At 44.1% G+C, this 22142-nt stretch overlaps 1 protein-coding gene across 1 annotated transcript in view; it reads left to right on the top strand.

Annotated features, from left to right (window-relative positions):
* The window catches only part of SLC27A2 (solute carrier family 27 member 2), a 385293-nt gene that overhangs the window by 253924 nt on the left and 109227 nt on the right, over positions 1–22142 (top strand). Inside the window, exons 4-5 of the mRNA XM_069624975.1 lie at positions 6977–7101; positions 13010–13204. Coding sequence (XP_069481076.1) covers positions 6977–7101; positions 13010–13204 — 320 coding nt within the window. The remainder of the gene's footprint in view (positions 1–6976; positions 7102–13009; positions 13205–22142) is intronic.

Raw genomic sequence — 22142 nt, 5'->3', positions numbered from 1 at the left:
TACATATACTTATTTTCCAGCTAACATTTCTGGAGGTCCATGTGCTTTGACTCGATTAGGACTAATGATGTTTCCTTTACACTCAGCGATAACTCGAGGTAAAAGGTCAACTTTTGAATCTGTAGGGCTATCTCCTGACTCTGATTCACATGTACATTTGCTATCAGAAGCTGAAGTTCTAGCATTAACCCTTTCATTAGTGGGTGTTTGGGGTTTAGCTGCTGGAGGTTACAAGTCTTTGATGAAATTAGCGTGTTTAGTAGTTAAAAGTCTTAATCATACTTCGCAGGCTTTAGAAGAATTACTCCTTGATAGTCAAGTTATTAGAAAAGCAACTTTGCAGAACAGAGCTGCTGTTGATTACCTATTGCTAAAACATAATTTAGGGTATAATGCCTTTGACGGTATGTGTTGTTTCAATTTAAGTGACCACTCACGATCCATTGAAAGTCATATTCGAGGTTTGAGGGATCTCATTTCTCAAGTGTCTCAAGATCGTAACAAAGACTGGTGGGATTGGTTATTTTCATGGATACCTGATATTGGGGGTACACTACGTTACATTTTTGCTTGCATTTTTATTATACTTTCTATTACAATTGCTTGTTGTTGTTGCATTCAATGTATTCCCAATTTAGTTTTAACATTTCTTAGGTTTCAGAGACCGGTTCCAGTGCCACCTGGCTATGGAAGATAAATATCCCAAGGGTGGAATTGTTATGCTTGATTTATGCTTGATTCAAAATGGTGCGGGCGCGCAATGCATTCTGGGAGCGCTCGGAGCCATGTTGGATATTTACTTCACACCGCAGTGAAAGGCTGCACACATTTTGCTGAAGTGTTAGATTCACAGTGCTGAGACAAACATGCTTTTCCAAAAACCTGGTATGCGGTCAAGGCCACTTCTGCTGGGAAAGCTAATGTTGTTATGGCTTGCTACTGTTCTCCCTGGAGCGTGTTTTTAGAGCAGGGAGGCCCTGTGTTCCTTGAGGGGAGCTCTCGATTGACCCAGCTGGCAACCGACAGCTGTTCCTCAACTGCGCAGGTGCAATTTCCAGAATGTTCGAGAATTAACTCCCCATTGTGGAGTGTGTATATATGCGGAAACCCGGAGGGGGTCAGGTGAGACTTCAGCCAGAGAAGGACGCTCCATCTGGTCTTCCTGTGAGCTGTGGCACTCTCCTGGGGTCTTCCAGCCGCTTCTGGACGAGATGAGGAATTATATTATGCTGACGGTGATGTATTTCTTTTTGACGTCTTTACTTCTTCTGTGATCTATATCCATATTAGTTTTATGAGTTATTTCTATGTACTTGTAATCTTTGAATAAATAGCCATAAAGAGCTGATTTTCTTCTAAAGAGTGTGTGGCTGTGAGTTATTGTGTCTGTCTGTTTATGGGTTGAAGTATTTGCTCTATAATTGCATTGGTGATTTATGCTTGTTCCGTGCACTTTCCAGGGGAGAGCAATACAGTGCGGTGCAGCTTGGTTCCCTATGGCGCAGCGAGCAAGGGACCCACGTCTGGGCATACCCTCTCTCACATAGTGAGACAAACAGTAAGCACAAAAGTGATGGGTGGAAGGTTTTGAATTAATCTGAACCACTGGCATTGTTCTGGGCAACCTCTCACTAAGGATTCCGGCTTGCATCTATTGTGGAGTTCCCCATTAAATACTTCATGTAATTGCCTCAAAAGACAGACTTTAAACACAGAGTAGAACTATACAGGAAATAGAACAACCCTGAGACCTTCTTTTCTATGCATGTCTGTTGCTTTGCTGATCTCTTTCAAAGGTGAAGTGTTTGAAGAAATCTTGCGCCTGCTCATCAATCAGAACTGCCACGTTACTGTAAGAAATCCCTAATTTCCTCAAGAGGGATGGTGCACCTATTCGTCAGTATACAACTTATTTTAGAATTCGAGGAACTCCTCATTTATCCCTCCTGATTTAACCTTAAACACAAAAAATCTATTCTTGACAGACACAACAGTCCTGGAGGCCTTAGCTTTTTTCTTACTCTATAGGCGGCCAGTCTGCGACTTTGACCTGGTCACACAGTACTCTTGGATATACTGCCTAAGCAGAGACTCTGCTTTCTGATTTATGCAGTCCCTTAGCCCCCTCCTATCCTTGGAAGTAGTGATGCTCTTCAAGGTCTTCCTTAGCCCCCTCCTATCCTTGGAAGTAGTGATGCTCTTCAAGGCCTTTCAGGGTTCTTTTCAGAGATTCATACTTCTGTTTACCTATCCTTTTCCAAGTGTCCTCAATGCCAATAACTCTCCCTATTACAGAAGCCTTCAGAGTCCCAAATCCAACCAATATCATCACATTGTCCCCCTCCTCATTTTCTCTGAGCCAGTGCTCAATCTTATCCTGGATTTGATGATTCTGAAGTAGGAGGCGTTCAATGATCAAGATGTTAAGTCTCAAAAGCCCGGATCCTTTAACCTGTCCTCCTTGCAGTTCCGCCTCCATCCGTACTGGAACATGGTCTGATGCTTCTTTCCTATCAAGCACAGTGTGCCCAACCAATCATACCAAGTCTGAAGAGACCAGGACTAAGCCAACCCTTGAACAAAAATCGATATTTCCTATCCTGAGGCTAGAGTGACCTCCCGGCATCCAGGTGATCCTCTGTCCTCTTAAGCACGTGAAGGCCACTATTCTATCCATCCTCTTAGCTCCTAGCACTGGAGCAACGGTCCATGGACGCTTCTGGGATTACGTCAAAGTCCTCTTCCCCTTGGTATGGCGCGAAGACTAACGAAGGATCCTTCAATCATGTTTTTGTCACTTCTATTGCAAACATACATTTGCCAGAATGTAGTAAGTAACTTCCAAATGTAGCATAAACGCACACCTCCCATTGGAATCCCTTGTAACATGACCCACATGATATCTTAATTGCCAGTGAAAAAGTATGGGGACTCTTATCGCCCGATTCACAGAAGGGTTTTATAATGGTGCAATCCCATTGGAAAATGCTCTGTGAATCGGGCCCTTAGTTGTAAAGTCCCCATTGCCATAAACATCACTGTTATAAACTCCTTTCATTAACAAATGTATGTCTTTTTATAGCAGGTCTATTTCCAGTAAACAAGTGTACATTCAAGTTTTTGATGATGCACAAACTTCTTCCTCTTCACAGGAGGGTTCAAGCCCTTCACATTCCAAGACGCTAGATTCACCATTACAGCTTCCTAGATGTAAAAGCTAGGGCAGTAACCTACCTGGATGGCAGGGTTCAGGAGGCAGCATAGGGTGAGTTAGGAAACCCAAAGGGGTGGAGGGGAGGAAGAGAAGAAGAATACACCAATCTAGTAAAGCATAACAGAGGTTCTAACGGGCACCCCATTGATTAGCAGTTCCAATTATTACAATGAGCACAAAAGTGATTCCAGAAAAAATGAAGCCATCCAAGAAAGCCAGACATGCCCTCAATTACCATCCCCACCTCTGGCTGCAGCACTCACTCTCCCAATATGTTAAAATAAGCACTCCTAACAATATTCATGCACTAATTTATGCTGTGTACTGTGCAACCCATCTGGACCAAATACTCAACCCCACTTCACGTATTCCACCACTTTGGTTTCCCAAAGCCCTACCGGTCACAAACTCCTATTTGCAGCGCAAATGACCCGGTCAACTTGCAGTGTAATTGTTATGAGGCTTGGTGTCCATAACAGCACTTATCAGTTCTCTTGTGACTCACCTGTCTCAACTGGACATGGCAGGCAAACACCCTGGCATCAGGCCGTACCCTCCCCTACATTGCACTACCGCCCCAAGTGGCAGCCTGCCAGCCATAGTCCTTTCTTTGTCTCTTTGTGACAACGAAAACATTTATTCGTACTCCCAAAACCAAATTACTGAAGCCCTGTGTATGATGGCGCACACTGCAATCTGCGTGCTGCCCAGTGACATCCATAGCCAGCCGCAGCCACTCTCCTGGCGCCTCCGACCGAAGCTACTCTATTTCAATATCCTCCTGCTCTGTCTTTCTAACAACCCGCATGCATATATTTGTTTAGGGAACCGCAGAGGCTGCATGTGGTGAGAATGAAACTGTTTGGAACTATATATATGATATGATATGGCATTTATAACGCGCCAATACACAAGTGTTTCAAGGCGCGACGAAGCAAGGGAGGTGGAACAGAGGGAAGACAAAGACAACAATCTTACTAGGCCAGGTGACCTTGAGATCGCGCAAGTGCATGGGAGGGGGAGGGGGCAGTGCAATACATAGGATCAACAGTAAGAATAAATAGAACAATGGGTAAGTGCGGCCGGCTAGTGGCAAGTGCAGGAGTAAGTACATACAATGAAGATATAGCAGTAACCTTGAATCTGCTTTGTAGATCTCTCCCTATAAACATGATAATCCCTATGTTCCACCTTCTATATGCTGCAGATACCAGCAAACCGATTCTGTGTGATCTTTGATCCCCCATAAGTACCGGTCTCCAAGTCATCCGACTCCCCACTTTTCCATTATGGCGTCCTTTTTCCGAATCAAAGCAACAATACCACTAGTAGGCACCTAATAATTGTATACATAAATGTGGTTTATTTATTTAATTTCTAGTTATTTTTTCTCACTGGTTAATGATGGGACGCAAAGACTTCCAAGGGTAGGATATGTCAGCGTGAGAAAAACCGAAAGCTAATAGAAATAGACATTTCTGCACAGGAATAATCTTGCATTATGCGTGCACAAAAATAGATGCCCGGTTGTTAGTTGTAATGTTTGTGGAGGTACAGTTTAGACAGAAACAAAAATGCCAGGGTTGCCCCATGAAGAAAATAATCATGATGGCTTCACCAAATATTCACCAGTCCCTTTGGACAACTTAAGGTAAATATCCTGCACGAACCTCATATAACCTCTGTAACAGATATATTTCCAAATTAATTAATGTTCTCAACAAATTAATTAATAGGTTCTAATATTCTCTAAAAGGTCTTAAGTTGATATTGTTAATAAAGATATTATTTACCACCACTATTGTACATTAATCAGCCATTAATTATCAACATCCCTGCATATACAATTCATTGTCAAATAAAAAGAAATCTAAAATTGCATTCAAACTCATTTCTTAATAAAAAATGTCATACAAAATGTGCACCCCCTAAAAACTGTTCCATGTTCATATATCTTCCAATGGTTCCATATGATATTGCTTTCTCTCTGTATCTTTACATAAAATCAGAACATGGTAAAAGGATTACAAATGCAGTACGTTTTGTGTCCTTGCAGGACTTTTCTTCAGGAGGAGATCATCTGACTATAATGTTAAAATATATTCAAGTCTATTAACATGAATCAATAAATGTGTTCCTCATAGTCAAATTCAATTAGATGAATTCTATTTCACATACCTCTTTCCATCAAATACAAGTGGATTGTGCTAATGTTTTAGTTCAGTATTCAAAAATCTGGAATTCGGAAATCTCTGTCCTAAAAAACACAAAGATCTTCATAAAATCTCCAAATAAATGCAAAAGACATACCTGGTAAAGCACTATAAGTGTTAAATTCCCCCGAAAATTACCTAATTTCAGATAAATTCCAAACTAAACTGTGTGTATTCTTAACTTCTTCAGCCGATTACGTCGAACACTGTACCTATGGTGTCCTTTCCAGAGTACTTTGTTGCCATTGGAGTTAGCTTTTCTTCCTATCTTCCCCTCCAGCACCGGTCTTTAAATTCCCTTCCTCATTCATCGTCCTCTTAGCAGGATAAGATTTCTGAGGAGTTGTCTGCTTTCTAGAGAGCATTGCATCTGAGATGGACAGGTTACTGAAAATCAGAAATCCCACATTGACCACTGTCTTGGGGAATCCATCACAGGTAGTGTGGGGTGGGGGAGAATCTATCCTCAGGCTTCCATCTTTCCAACATTAAATTCCAGAATCCTGGGCGAACATGTGAAAGACTCCAAAGAAAGCAATTGTGTGACGGCTTTGCATATGTGCCTCCTTTTAGGTGTGGCCTAGGTCTAGTGTGCTTTTCCTGTCTTGCCCAACTTTTGCATATCTACCTCAGATGGACTCTGATGTCAGTTGCCCAATGATGCGTAGAGTGCTGCCAAGGTTTCACTGAATCTGATCTTTGCTCTCAGATTGTTCCATTGTGTCTTGTCTTTGTGATTTAGCCACATGTCATGGGTGTGTGTGTGTATCTACAAAGAGAATTAAAACTGTTTACACCATTGGCGGCAACACTTTTTTAATGATTTATTTGTTGATGTAATGAACGGCACACAGTAGGTCCACCCGGTGTACATGGTTGTGGTGTTGTTGTGTTGTTGCTTATGTTTAGTGTGTATTCTTAGCTTTGGTGCGAGTCTCTCAAGTTCGAGTGCCTGACCGGTTGTACCACACTTGTCACACACTTAAGCAAGTGATTACTGGGAGTTCATTTGTGCCTTCCTGAAATGAAAACAATACATCAGAAGAAATATTTGTTTTGCTTCTGGAAAGTAGGGTATGAAATGTAAAGCAAACAGGGCTGCTGTATCCTTCTCCTGGGCTGCTGGTTGTTAGAGCTCATCAACCCTAGGTTAGAACACAGCAGCCAGGTGGTTATGCTCACAACAATTTGCCCCTTAACCACCCTGACATAATCAAAAATCTAACTTTTTCTTGTGTTGCTTTAACCACAAAAGGTCCCTAGTCCCTGTAAACACAAGACTGCATTGCTTACTTTTTGTTTGTTTTATGCCACGCTGCTTGAACATATACAAATATACATAGCAAATTTAAGTATGACTGTGAACAAAGGTTGTGCAGCTTTTATTCTTAATCTAGTTTTTTCATGCAAATCAAAAGGCTGACTGACCTTTCTGTGAATAACCATGAACAGACATGGCGGTAGGAGGAACACAGGGGAATCTGTTGAGCTCACTCATGTTCCTGATGGTATTTCAAAGTTGATAACAATTGGTTTTTGTTACCTTTAGGGGCAACTATAGTTTTGCGGCAGAAGTTTTCAGCGAGCCAGTTTTGGGATGACTGCCGGAGGTACAATGTCACTGTGATACAGTACATCGGGGAGCTTCTGCGATACCTGTGCAACGTTCCAAAGGTAACCTCTCTGGCCTGATGTCTTAATGGAATTGACAAACTCTTTCATGCACTAGGCTCGAACAATCGCATGTGTTCTCAAATTGCACTCCTGGGTGTTTTTTGGGGCCACTCTTTAGTGTTTTTCTTTCTTATTATTTATCTAATTCTTAGAAGGGTTCTCTATCACGCTCCTACCCTCTTTCGTGTGGGATTACGCATGTTTCAGTGCTTGAACCCCTCCTCTTTACTTAATTCTTCGATCCTGGCTTCTTTGATCTCCAGTCATGGTTTTGTGGCATATTTGTATGCAGAAGACACCCAAATCTTTCTTTCCTTTCCTTCCTTTGATGATCCAATTCATCAACACCTGTCAACTTGACTTCTGGCAGTTACATTTTGGACGTCCTCTCGTTATCTCATTTCATTTCATAAAGCTTTATTTTCGACAACAGTGTCATAAACGCCAACATTCCAACGCTTAGTAATACATAAAATAATCCATCCACTGAAATAGAACAATCAGTGTCATTAAAGCCAACATTTCATCACAAAACAATACATTAAAATAATTCATCCATACAAATAGCGCCAACAGCAGTGTCGTAAACCTAACATTTTATCACGAAACAGTACATAAAAATGATGTATCCCTGAATGTAAAACTGGCATGTAAAAGTGTGTTAAAAAAAAGAAATATCCATCAAAGATAGTTCAAGAAATGGCAAACTATTCCTGGGAATGTGTCTTTAGCTTCTTCTGTCTTACCCTCCAGGCCCACACTAAATATTTACAAGCAACATAGACTGCAGACACGTCACTAAAGTCAGTACAATCATAGCCTCAGCAATTATGCGACACCCTCAGAATGGCCTTAAGAAACCTTTTCTCAGTGACAAAGTGGTCGTACATAACATTAAAAAATGACCCATGTTTTCGGTGTTAGAACCGCACAAAGGGCAGGATGTGGCCACCTTATTATTCCATTTGTGTTGAAGATTCGATATCAGTAAAATCCCAAAATGGAATTTCGTATACCGTGCGCTCTCTTATTTGGGTTGACATAATCCAGATAGGCACCATAGCCCTCATTTACCTTAATGCTCCAGTAATTTGTTAGGACCAACGATTCTATTGCCTAAGAGCGATTAGCGCAGTCGGCCCGTTGAAGAGATGCCACCTTAATTGTAGCCTTGGCAATGTTAGTTATGGAGCTTGGGTTAGTCCAATACTCCATAAGGCCCAAACTGTGTAACATCTCCTTAACATGGGCCAACCAAGGTAAGGAGGGTCCCACTGCCTGAGATAGCACATCCGACAAGGCTTCTTTATATTTCAGCAATGAATCATTCGACCATACTCAAACCCAATAAAAGACATGTCGTAACCGACAGATAAATTTGACACCTTGCATCCATGTTTCTATTAACACAGAAGGCACGTTATACGGTGGTCCCAGGATATTCTTAATATACTTGTTTTCCACAGTAGATATTGGGCCTCATTACACGGAAAGCGGTAAGGGTTTACCGGTACCGGTAAGGGCACCCGTACCGGTAAACCCTTACCGCCTTACTACGAGGTCCCTTTGCGGGACCCGACCTCAATGGCTGGTTTTACCAGCCGTTAAGGAACGGGCCTGCAAAGGGACCTTGGTGCTAATTACGTTACTGCAATTTGCGGTACCATAATTACCTCCTTCCCCATTCCCATTGAGCCCTATGGGGGCAAAAATGGGAATGGGGAAGTGCCTTGGTGAATGGGGAATTACCGCCCCCGCTCACCTTGCTGTAGGGCGGTAATTCCGCCATCCACCAAGGCGGACACAGTAAAATACCGGCGGCAACCATGCCGCTAATAGCGCCATGGTTACCACATACCAACTAATGAGGCCCATTGAATTGATCTTTAGCTGTCCCCATAGTTCTGCCCCGTAAATAGCAGCCTGCCTGGCTTGGGCCTTATAAGCCTCAAGGGAGAACGCACTGCGCCGTTACCTTGTTCAACAGTAAATCTTAATAATGCACCACTATATCTTGCCAGCGTGACCCTTGCTTTATCCAAGTGCATCCCCCAGCTACACGATGACATAACCAGTATTCCCAAATAATCATAAAAGTCCAAATGTTCTATAGGGGCCTCACCCAACTCTAATCTTAGGGCTTTAACCTTTCTCCTTGGTCTTGTGTTAGAGGTCAATGATTCCGTCTTAGCGACTTTAGAAGCCAGGCCATGGCGTCATCGTCGAACAAGAGAGCCAGGATCTTATCCCCTGCCAAAGACGGGGCATCAGACTGGGAGCTCAGCAGTTCATCGAGTTCACCATTTATACAAATTCAAACAGTTTAGGGGCAAGAACACACCCCTGTCGTACTACCTTTCCTATCTAAAATGTCCTACTGGTGCTTCCATTCTATGCCCCAATGCACAACAGCTTCATTCCCCAAATATAAGTTTTGAATGGCATCTAACCATTGCAGGGGAATGTTCAATCCTCGTGGAACCTCCCACAGCCGACTCCTGGGTACTGTATTGAATGCTGTCCGAAGGCCAACGAAAATCACATGGACACTCATTTTCCTAAGGACAGCATATTTGTCACAAATCGATCTCAGCCGTAGGCTTTGTTCGACTGCGCTCAGGCCTCCGCAGAACACAGCTCGACGATGATTAATGATTTAATTATAAGAAATTCGAGATGAGGAAGGATCGCTCTGGCATAGATTTTGCCCCGTGAATCCAATAGCGACTATCTAGCTCCCTTTTTTACTTTATGAATGGGAACTATCTCGGCCAGGGTCCTTGAGGAGGGGACTGCATTGTTTTTTAGGACTGACTTAAATAACTTAGTGAGGTACAGAATCCAAATATCAGGTTCTGTGGCATAGTGGTCTTTTGGGACTCTATCTGGGACGGGATCCTTCACCAGCTTTTGGCTGTGAAGGGCTCTGGCAACTTCATCATGGGTAAGGATAAGCGGAAATAGTTATGTACCGCCACTCCCAGCTGATTACCTCCTTCTGTGGCAGGTCCCTTAGTAACAAATCTGTTCTCCTTGTACAGACCAGAAAAATGCTCTAACCAGATGGATTCCATAACACAGCCCTGCTGTGTGTTGCGGGTAGGGTTGCGCTCAGTGCCCATAATAACCCAAAAACCCCCAGAGTCCCCTTTGCCTGTGGCAGAGAGTAAAGCACTGCAGGTCTTTTCACTCCATTCCCTCTTCTTGTACTTGAGGAGTTTCCGATAATGTTTTTTAGCGTCTCGTAGGTGGGAGGAACCCCTTGAACGATGTGGTCTAGCTTCACTAACTAGATTACCTTTCCTCTCCCTGCACTCTACATCATACCAGGGATTCCTAGTCTCCACCAGTATGCAGACACATTTCTTGGGTTTAGCGAGCATGGCCCCAACTTCCCAGTGAGTTTTTTATGTAGTTTGACTATCGTAGCATAATCTTCTGAACCAAAATTGCCAAAGTCCTCCAATAAGTGGTGCATATAATGATATACCCTGGGTAAAGGTACTTCCAGGTTGAGATTTCTCCATCTAATGTTACGTCTGGTTTGCCCCCAATAAAGTCAGTGGCACTTTGGCCACCACTACATCAAGTGCCTGATCATCATTCAGGCCCATGAAGGACTCCTTCACCACCAGCACCAGTGGATGATGATCGCTTTCAATCCTACTTTGTATGGTGAAGCTATCCATGTGTGACAATGCTTCTACATTCACAAAGATGTAGTAAATTCAACTTTGGGCCATGTCATTGTCATAGTTTGGCATGGCCGGTGCATCTCCAGCAAACGTGCCATTACACGCCCTACGGTTGTTCGAGAGAATAGCTACCTCTTCAGTTTACCTATAATGCCCTTTTAATTTGACTCAATCAAGGCTGCCATTACCCCAGCAGCTGCCTTCCTCATCCATTATTTCAACCATGCTATCAAGAGGCTCGAACTGGGGGTTAAGGTCCCCCATGACCTCAGAGAATTTAGCGGATTGGGTCACCTTCTGGATGAGGTCAAGACCTACCCCAGGTTTGTCCGCATTGTAAAAATGTATAAATAGCACATTATTATCATCATTTAATTTCAAGTGCAATTCTAGTATGTCCGGGGATTCTATTATGTACTTTCTATGCCTCAACCCCAAGAAAACGGAAATTCTCTTCTTTCCTGCATCTTCCTTAATTAGTTTGCCTCCTTCTAGTTTGTTTCTTCCAATTAACATAACAATAGGGCTTTGTTCTCGAAACCTAGGATTTATTTTTGACCCCTTTTTTTCATTTACAGTCTCAGATTTCTACTGTAGTCCATTCTTGTTCATCTCTTTAATATCAAGAAAATCAAAGATCTTCTAACTTTTGCTTCTAATACACTATTAATACCAATGATTGTCTAATCTTGGCTTAACTATTGTTCTTTATATGTTGGAGTTACTAGTTATTCTTTTTCCGTCTTCATTCTGTTCTTCATTTGGCAGTTAGGTTACTTTTTGGTCTTCAATTTTCTTCGAATGTTTCTCCCCATCTGATCTATTACGTAGGCTTCCGATTAAATTTAGAATTGAATTTCCTTGTCTTTGTCTAGTTTTTAAGTGTTTTTACACTTTGGGTCCTGTGTTCCTTGGTGTCCTTATATAATCCTCAACGCGCTCTCCCATTTGCATCTCAGTTTTGTCTTTCTGTTTCTGGTTCCCCTTGTGCTCCTTTCTGATTCCGTTCATTCCAACTGTTAGCCCCTGAATTATAGATCTGTCTTCCCTTGGATATTTGTTCTTGCTTCAACTTATCTCGGTTTAAAAAACGACTTAAACACTATTTTTTATGATGAGCTGTTCCTATTGCTCCTTTTGCTTGACTTCTGGTGGCGTATGTTCTGTTCACTCGCATTTATTTGTACTAAATTAAATATGTACAGTGCCTTGGATAAAAGTATTATGTAAAAAGTGCTATATAAACATTCCTCCCACTTCGAAGCACTACAATACCAAATGTAATGGCACAAATGCTGTGTTGAAATCTCCTTTTGCTTCGCAGCCGGTCATGACTGTCTAGTTTTATGGATCTGTATACCAAATTCTTTGATGTACGCCTGGTACTTTTGTTATCCCTACCTTCACTCAAACATGAGTGTAAAATGCAGTATACTTGCTCTTCCTTTTTCATTTCCCATTGAAGCATAGATTGTTTGCTTTTGGGGGGTGGGAGGGAATCAGTTATTGTGAGGAAGAATCACCAGAAATTCCTCCAAGACCTGATGCATTGTCATCATTCTTCTCTTTCTCTCCAAAGACTGACCCAGAGACTTTGGAAACGGCCAGTGAGCAAAAGGATGGCGGAGCAGCCTGCAGTCTTCCCCACACTGCCATTACTCTATTGTAGAGCCAACTACCCCTCCCCCCGCATTGTTCTTTGCTGATGTCATACGATGACATTGCATGTGATGGTTCATGGCTTTGCCTATGACATGGCATTGATGAGTCGATCAAGGCATCAACATTGTATGGTGTTCTACCCATGGGCGCTCACCTCTGCAGTGAACTCCTCCCTTTTCCAGCCCAACAAAATGAGGGCAAAGTGTACACGAATTGCCATTAGACATTACTATGCATGCACATAGGGTCCCATTTTTGGTTTGTGTTGACATTGGCAATGTATTAATCCTTGCTGCTGTCCATCATGTGATGATAAACAGCATTATGTGATCATTCAACACCCTACAAAAACCATACATCTTCCTCAGCAGTGCACTGTGGGGGATTTGTTTGCCTCCGAACTGTGATAGTTCATGTTCTTTGTGAGTTTAGCATCAAACCTAATGTCACTAACCTCGTTGTGTTAGTTTAAGTGTGGCCTTGACATTAAGCACAAATATTTTTTCTTTTATTTAATCTTTTCTTTATTCCTCTATTTCTTTTTCCTCCAGAAAGACAACGATCGAGAACACAGTGTAAGACTGGCAGTAGGGAACGGGCTGAGGTCTGATGTCTGGAAGGAGTTTATAAAAAGGTTTGGCGACATGACAATCTACGAGTTTTATGCTGCGACGGAAGGAAATATAGGCTTTATGAACTACACCAATACGGTCGGTGCAGCAGGAAGGCTGAATGCTTTATTCCAGGTAAACCCTGGTCATCAGGTGTATCTTTTACGTGGAGTAAAGTTTAAGTAGAAGGTATTGTTTTCATCTAAATGTGCTCTAACACCGCTTAAGTGCATTGACTTGCCACAATACCCATGCCCTGGAAATAGTAGTCTGCCTTGTGGTACTGTGATGGGTATATGATTGTCCTTAGTATGCTCACTTTGGTGAGATGTTTTCATGAACTATATACTCACCTCTTCATTGGAGCATCTGCGCCATGGTTCGTATCCAACATCTGAAATATGCCTTGCTTGTTGGCCAACCCAGGACCCTTGTACCTGTCTGATGAGATCCTGGGTTATGTCAGCAGTCTGACTGTTCCTCTCTTCCTCCGATGCTACAGCCACTCCTACATCTACAGCAATTCCTCACTACTTAGCTTCTGATTGTAGCCTAGAAGAACTTGGATAACTTGACAACTGCTACAAGGAGCTTCTTTTGACACCAAGTACAACTGAGACCACACAAACATACCATAGTGACATTGGGCCACATTACAAGGAGTGCGGTAGAGGGTTAACTGGGCCGGTAGAGCTGCCGGTGCAGTTCATCCTCTACCGACCTCATTACGAGGTCTGCTTGCAGGTCCCGCTAAGGACGTCGGGTAAAACCAGGCGTCCTTAACGGGACCTGCTAGCAGACCAGGATGCTAACAATAGGTCCGTCATCAACAGGCCCGTTGTTAGCATACTCCCCATTCCCTTTGAGCCCTATGGGGGCTCAAATGGGAATGGATATGTACCGGGTCCGGGTTCCAGGTATAGGGAATTACCGGGCCCTCCAAGGTCGGAATGGCCCTTTATTTCCCCATTCCAGGAACCCGGACCCGGTACCCGGTAAAGCGGCATGGCTACCTCCATACTCCTAATGAGGCCCATTAACTGTGTGTGTTTGGGCATTTGTAAAAGGGTAGATTAGGGAAGTTGTAGAAGACGTTGAAGCATAATGTGTTGTGTGTAATGGCCACAAATGCATAGTTTGTGTCTTTTGTAGAAATTAGATAGTAAAGAGCAACCTGGCAAATGATGCATGCCTGCTTCGTTGGAAAAAAACGGCTTCCAGAATATGGGTTTATTTTATTATTTTTTGTTTTTGTATACTGCTCATTTGCTTTTGCTGCTTAGTGCTTTTCACACACTGCAGAAAGTTGCAAGGCCAAAAAAGGAACGGTTCAGAAAGTGGAATCGTACACATGCTTTAGTGCACTAAAGGGACCATGGCTTAGGTTCCCTAGAGGGAACTTGAGGGTGTGGGGGGGGGCTGACTCTCTCAAACACACTTTTCAACAGGTGGGGTTCCTTGGTTGATGCAACAGAAGACGCCCATGAGGATTTGGTTTGATTTGTAGCTTCCCTGAGTTCTAAGTTCCCAACTGAGTCCCCTGCCTTGTGCCCCCTTCCCTGCACTGCAATCATGGTGGCATGTACCCCGCACAGCCTTGTAATGGCTTGGGCAGGGATCTGTATGAAAAGGAAGGTGCTTGTAAATGTCCCAAAGACCCAGGTTTGGTCATTGATACAGGGTTCGTTAAGCTAAGTGATGGGTGCAATATTATGCTTCACTGGCGATCCATTCTTTACTTTTTGGGTGCATGGGCTGGCAATTAGGCTAATGTTGCCAGTTTACTAGATCAGGTTGCCAGCAGGGGGATTGGCAAGGTATGGAAAGGTGGAGGGACACATTGTCAATAAACAAAAGCCAGTATATAAGGATAAACCAAGAGCAGCAAGCTCTGTTGGAGCGGAGAGCTTGGTGTGATGAACCAGGAATGAGACTCGGACACAAGGTGTTCATGGTTTCGTTAAAAAACCTTTATTAAAATGAAAGGGGCTGGGGAAGTGCCTCTCTGTCCCTGCACTAGAGGTGTTTCCCTACCTAAAACGAAAACTAAAGTTTTGTCAAGGACAAAATGCCCAAAGTAAAACCGTCCAGTGTCAAAAGTACTATTCTAGCCCTCACACTCTAACAAACTAAACTCTAAGGTGAAAGGGATAATGTCTTTGGCCTTGCGTGATGAATAAATGTTCAAAAAGGAAAAGGTATAACTCCAACACAAAAGTTCCAGAAGGACAGAGTTCCTTATCCGAGAAGGTGGTTCCCTTCACCTGGTTTTCTCTTCCTTCTGTTTTGAATTAAAAGAAATCAGTTCTTGAGTTTCTCTTGCGCCACAACGCAACTGATGCACAAAACAACTTTGACTCTGTCTTTCAGTTTCTTCTGTTCCACAACACAATTGAGACTCAAAACATCTTGGCTCTTCCTTGTCAGAATACCTGATCTCCTGCCAGTTTTTACTCCTCTTTTCTTCTTGGTTTCCCACAGCCTTTTTCTAAACCTGAATGTATCCTTCTAAGGAACCCTTTCAAATAAGGTGTTTCCTATTCACTCTTCCGTTTGTTCTTGCCCGATATACTCTCCTGCTAGGACTTTCTCGAATGCACTCCCTTGCCATTGCCTGGTATACGCTTTCCAGGACTTTTCTTGTGTGGGCTCTACACCCACTCCCAAAGGTAAGATTTCCATTATGTTTACTTTGTCTGACAGTTTGCCTGGTATATTACCTTGCCTGGGCTTTCTCATATGTGTATTGCATACACTCATCACTTTGAAAGTTCCTTGCTTTTGCTTTGTTCTTCCCTTTAAAGAAATGTTCACGGCTTCTATCTCATATATTTCATGTGCTTTCTTTGCAGTCATTCACCTTTGGCAATATTGCCAATACGCCCCGGTGTCCCTGCTTTCCTTTCTGGGACTCTCCGGCTCTTTCTGGCATGTTACTTGTTTCTCACAGTAAGTTGGTGGCGAGCGTCCTGTGATTCTCATCATCTTGCAGCCTTCATTCGGTTTCTCGATCTCCTGCGGTTGCCACTGGGCTGTTCTGCTCCGTGCTCAGTGTCGGTAAGGTGAACAATGTCTCGTAACACCTGCGGATGCCAAGTGGCCCTTATCTGGCTTCCGGCGTTCCAGCAGCAGAGTGTTTACCCACCCAGTCAGCCTTCCTTCTCTTCCTTCATGAGCCAGTTGGCTCTGACACCTTCTTCAGCCCTTTGCTCACTTGGTCCATTCCGAGATAAGCAGCTTTTTTCTCTCCAGCAGCAGCACGCTGCAGTCAGCTATGGCTGCAGTTTAAATCTCCCAGTTAGAGGTACGCGCTCAGAACAACTAGAGCGCAGCCTATGCTCTTGGTCTTTTCCGCTCTGTATTACTAGGCTTATCTTCCTCATCTCAGTATGGTTATGGGAATGGGAGTCCAACTTGTGTATATTTTCTCAGAAGTCTTTAAGGGCAAGTTGGGTCTGAATAACTTCTAAGAAGAGTCTGAGAAGATACTTTCATGAATCTTGGAGGAGAAGCCAGATCTTGATTGTTCACACGCAGATCTTGTGTTATCCCTACTTATTATCCCCACCAAAAATATTGCCGTATATATGGTCGTCTGGAATGCCATAGGCGATAATTTTTTGGGGGGGGTAATTTGCGGGAGCGGGGCTTACAGGGGTGTCCCCCACACATTTAAAAATAATGCAGGGGTTGAGGGGGTGTCCCCTGCAGGGTCCATGCCTCAATATCGCCACAAAAATATGGTGATATTTTTGTTACGCAATATTTTTGCAGGGATATTAACACATGGAACCGATCTTGTTAGGTCTTCAGTACCATTCCTAGGAAAATGAGAGGCGGTGTAACAATATGCCATGAGGGCATTGTGTATGGATGGGGTAGGCTAAAGCCAGGAAGGGGAATACCATGCCTCGTTTGATGGTGTCTCGCGACTCCCCCGGAGGTGGTCTTCCCCTCCAAGTGATCCTCCCTCATATAGCCTCCCCCAGGGTCAGGATCAGATAGTGGCTGTCATCACCTGGGCACATGGGGGAGCGGTCCCATCCGGTAAAGGAGTGATGACATCATCAGATTCATCCCATAGGGCATATGTCCCCTTACACACTCAAAGATGCCGAAACTCTTTTTTTCCATCTCATGTGTGTTCCATGGAGCATTCCGTTTTTTTTTTTGTCAGAATAGGGGCACGAGTGAAATCTCAGAGGAAATAGACTTGCTATTCTGGTTACCTCTTGGGTCTTCGGTTCTCGGTTGGATTTTGAGCACATATTTAACACCGGCCCCAACGCTCCTTGTTCTCTATTCAAAATTGTTGCTTGATGCAGCTTTTTTTTCTTTCCCATGTCGGGTCCAGGCCATCTTGGTATTGTGAACCTAAAGTGGGATGAGCATTGATGGATTGCTGACGCATGTTATTTTGTTATTTTGGGAGTAGACCCCGAGACCTGAAACAATCTTCTTTCCTTCTGTGGTTGGTATTTCTGCTTGACAAAGGACTGTTTGATTCTGCTCTTCCATAGAACAAGGCTAGCATGTGTGCAAGAGCCGTTCTACCTATTGAAGGGTGCAGTGTATATTGTACTAGTTTTTTCAACCCTATGAGTTTTTATCAAGAGCCTGGCAATATGTCTTGTTTTAGTTGTTTGGTTCCTTCCTTTAGATTGTCTGCTCCAACGCTTCTGATGTGGAAACCATGGATAACTCGTCATAAATTATAAATGTTTTGTTATGTCATATGCCATTTGTATAGCGCCTACTGCCATTGGTATGGCCCTTCAGAAGACCATAGTCAGATGTTGAGGTGAAGAAAGGAATTTTAAAATGTGTGTGTGCATTTTTTCCCAGCACAAGGAGGGTAGGGAGTGGCTGTCCCTTAGCAGAAACCAGTAGTTATCAGGTGCGAAAATGGATGACGTGACAGATTGTCGAGAGAGAGGAAAAGTCAGAAGGGTCAGATTATGTGAACGGCTGGTCCGAATTGTGCTTGGGCCGCGGCTGTATTCTGTAGGAAGTGATGATGAGTGTTTTGGGTGTGTCTGATCGAGTAGTGTTTATTGAGAAGTATGAAGGTGGGTGGGCCGTGCCCATGCGGGATAAGTTATGTTGCGTTGTTATGGTGTGCTTGACGTTTCAGTATAGAAAGACTGACTCCTGGTTTGAAAAGTATTTCAGAGCTTATGAAGGCTAGACTTGGATGCATTCAAAGGGTGGAGTGGTATATACCCCTTTGTCGACTCCTTGGGTGCCCCAGCATTCCCATTAGTGGTGCGTAATAAATCATCCAGGAGGTGGGCTGAGTCTATCAGACTGTCGAAAGGAAAAGAGCCAGCTCTTGAGAGCCTTCCTGAAGGCAAGGTGATCTACTATGCAATGGTTGGCTAAAGGGATCGAGTTCCAGATGGTAGGTGCTTGGACTGAGAAATTTGAGCCACCTATTCTTGTTTATTTTGTCACTGGAATGACAGAAGTGCTGTGACTGATCTAAGGTTTCTGTTTGGCCTGTATCGTGTGAGTTTATGCTGCAGGTTTTCCGGTCCAATGTTGTGGAAAGCTCTGTGCATGAGGCGCATTGCCTTGAAGGTGGACCATCGCCCGATCGGAAGCTACTGAAGGACACGAAGGGTGGAAGAGATGTGTTCTCTAGGGCCTAGGGCTAGGAACAGCCTTGCAGCTTTGTTTTGTACCCATTGTAGTTTGTCGCAGCACAACCTGGGCCTAAGGGAAGAAATGTAAGTGTGGCAGCGAAGCACAGTAGTGATATTTACTACGAGGACCCACATCCTGAAGCTTATTGGATCCAAAGCAATTTTGGCTGGATTTTGGGTGTGAAGCCTGCACACTGGACCCTAAGGGTAGAATGTTCGAGTGGGCAACCTGCACCCAGGATACAATGGTAGGAAAAGTGTGGAAGTGAAGGTGGCAAACGGTAGATCTATTCATATAAGAAAAACCTACAACCTGCATCCTTATGGGAAAAAACTGTTGCGAAATTCAATTGGGAATCCCACACCCTGGAACCTAAGGAGAGAAAAGCAAGTACAGAAGTGCAAAAACAGTAGCAATATTCAATTTGGGGAACCCACACCCTGGACAATAAGGGACGAGAGTATGAATAGCAATGCCAAACGGTAGCAATATTCATTTTGGGGAACCCACACCCTGGACCCTAAAGGAATAAGAGCAAGTGCATCAATGCCAAAATAGTAGCAAAGTTGAATTTTGGAGATAACAGTGGAGAGCAGTGCAATGAGCCGGAACATAACAGCAAGTTTAAAAAATGTGAACAGCACTGTAGTGGCAGAGTCTCCTATCTGAGTGCTGCTGCAGCTGTCCAGATCTTTACCTGGTGAGGCTGGGGCACCAGGGCAAACAGATAAAACGGGGATGGTAGGTGCCCAGAGGAAAGCACCCTTTGCCGGAATCCTTAGTTGTCTGTCCGGGCAAGGCTGTCCTGGGGAGCTGGAGGATAGCCTGGCTTCCAGGTCACGTGGGGCCTTAGGAGGCCAATCCACCACTAGCAGGAGGAGATGGGGGACTGGATGGGAGGCAAGCAGGAAGGGGGCGAGGGGACGAGAGAGGACACAGTTTGTGCTTTACAAACAAGAGAATAGAGAAAGGTAAGCCCAAAACTGCCTGTGTGCTGTGCCCGTGAAAGAGAGAATAGATTGTGGCAGTGCAGCACTCACGTTCCATTCGATTCTGTGTCATATGTGAGGGTAATGGTGAGGCAAGGGGTAGCGTTAGATTGGGATTTGAAAACTGCCCTTGAGGACTAATGTTTGGGTCATGTGACGGGGTCAGCTACCTGATCCTGTCAAGAGGGGTTGGGGAACCCTCTGTCTGGGGTCCGAGGTCAACCGCAGGGATTCCCAGAACCAGTCCTACCCCAGAGCCGGGTTGTGGGAATTGAGAGGGGCTTCAGTTCCCATCCCTTCGGTTTGTGCCTGCACGCATATTACAAGTACTGCCTTGTCTTGCCAAATACCTAGATTGCACAATGCTCATCAGTCTATTTCCCCAAGAAACTACAGCTCCCAGAAGACCCGGGAGAACAAGCAACTAGCCCAACCAGGAAAAAACGCCAGGAGACCTCAAGTTAGTGTAAAATCTCATCTACCAAAACAGAAATCTCAGCAGCCCACATGACCAAAGCAGTACCACCGGCAGCTACACCCGGGACTATATTGTTACAAGCTACCGGGCCGCAGAGTAGACTGGTCATCAATCCAGGATTCTTCTTACGACAAAGCAACCACACAAACTGGGGCACAGACTGTCTGTTGATGTAACGGACCACTATTGCTGAGAACTGATGTGCCCATGCTTCAGAATGGGGTATGACCTAAAGCCCCTTTTATGTTTTTGCTTGCCTGTAACACCTCCCAGGAACCAGCGTTTAGCCTGAGGAACCAGGTAAGGGAGGTAGCCAATGGAAGAATAGAGAGGGGGGGTTAAAAGGAGTATGGGGGTCTGGGGTTGTGGCTTATTTGGGTGCGGTGGAGTACCCAGGAACCCAGTACAGGAATGACTGTGGAAATTAGTGTGGAGGATAATTGCTGAAGGATTGTGCGCAGGTGGACGGAGCGGTGCCACAGTCCTTGGGAAGAGGGCGGGCGGGTGGAGAGAGACGCAGAATGGTGAAGTTGCCTTATTGTTTTAAACCTTCCGTTTTATGACAGTTACAGCTTCAGGAATCGGGTATAATCATGAAATGTCAAAGGGATACTTGCATGGCCATGTGTAGCCATCATATGGCAGTTTCAGTATTATGTAAATATGCAGTGCATTTCTTAAGTGGGGGGTATCATCTCATGTGTCTAGAATTCTCATCAAAGGTAAGCTGCAGCCTGACATGCCCAGGTTCTGCCATTATATGCCAAGGGCAGCCATAGAAAGCCAGGCATAGGCATATTTTGCTATGTGTAACCTTACATGCAAGATATAGTCATCAAATGCTGACTAAGCCTAGCATGCCGAGGTGCAGCCTTTATATTAAAAGTGCATGCACGTATGTACGTGTTTCTAAGTAGATGAAAGTTGTAAGTGGACATCTGAGAATATACTGGATGCACAAGCCGGGGCTTAGGTAGCCAAGGTTTACATACTTCTGTGCCCAGGTCCATCCTTGCGCATCTAGCTATAGCATTACTTGGCCAGTTTTGCCCTCATCCTAGACCCCGCTACTCATTCACCCCAGGGCTCCTCTGCCCTTGCAGAGTTAGTGAGCTAAGAAGGCTGGCTCCTCGGCAGGTGGCGGAGGCTGGAGGTGCAATTCTGGTTGCAGAGCAACAACATTCGGGTCCCTTGTTATCTTTAGAAGTATGTTTTGTGATGACACTGGTACACAATGTAGTGTTTGAATGAGGGCCCTCCCCTTTCCACCTAGTAGAAAATATGAGGCTGCTGGGGGTTGGAAGAGGGACTTCAGCTGTCTATTTGCTTCAGGGTGAGCAGGGTAGGTACACGGGATGGCAAATAAAGAAAGTAAACCTGGCTCGTATTGTGTTTAGGTTGCTAAATGTCCCCGATGCTGACCCTCTCATTCAAGGTTTCCAAGGCAATCTATTGACAGAAAAACCGTTGTTAAATGGATGTTATGGTTAAGATACACTAATAAAAACCTATCAAATTCAGGGAAAAAAACATTGTTAAAGGGATGTTATGGTTACAAGTAAAACCAACAAACCCAAGAAATTCGCCAGTTATTGTAAGCTATGCAGCCGCAACCTGCGCCACCGATGTGCACTGCTAACACTAACACCTAGGACATCAAAGATGACATCACAAATGACAAATGTTGGGATCCCCCTATAACTTTCCCCCCCCCCTGTCAAAACTGCACCACACTTCCCGTTCCGAGGGGGCCATAGACTTATTTTGCAAAGTTTGGTGAGAATTTGTCCTGAGGGAGCAAAGTTATAAACTGCCCAAAAAGTGCTCTTTCTAGGAGTTGAACAACTTCACCATAACTACCGGGTTGCTACCGCAGGCCATATATCTATTGGGAGGAAAACGGGGTGCATGTTAGGCAACAGTGGGGAATGCACTCCAAAAGAGCCCCGGTCAATTTTCC

Source organism: Ambystoma mexicanum, chromosome 11 (assembly GCF_040938575.1).
Source record: "Ambystoma mexicanum isolate Mex_15411 chromosome 11, UKY_AmexF1_1, whole genome shotgun sequence".
NCBI classification, from domain to species: domain Eukaryota; kingdom Metazoa; phylum Chordata; class Amphibia; order Caudata; family Ambystomatidae; genus Ambystoma; species Ambystoma mexicanum.
Note: the sequence above shows the minus strand (reverse complement) of the source record. Positions and strands in the feature narration are given on the sequence as shown.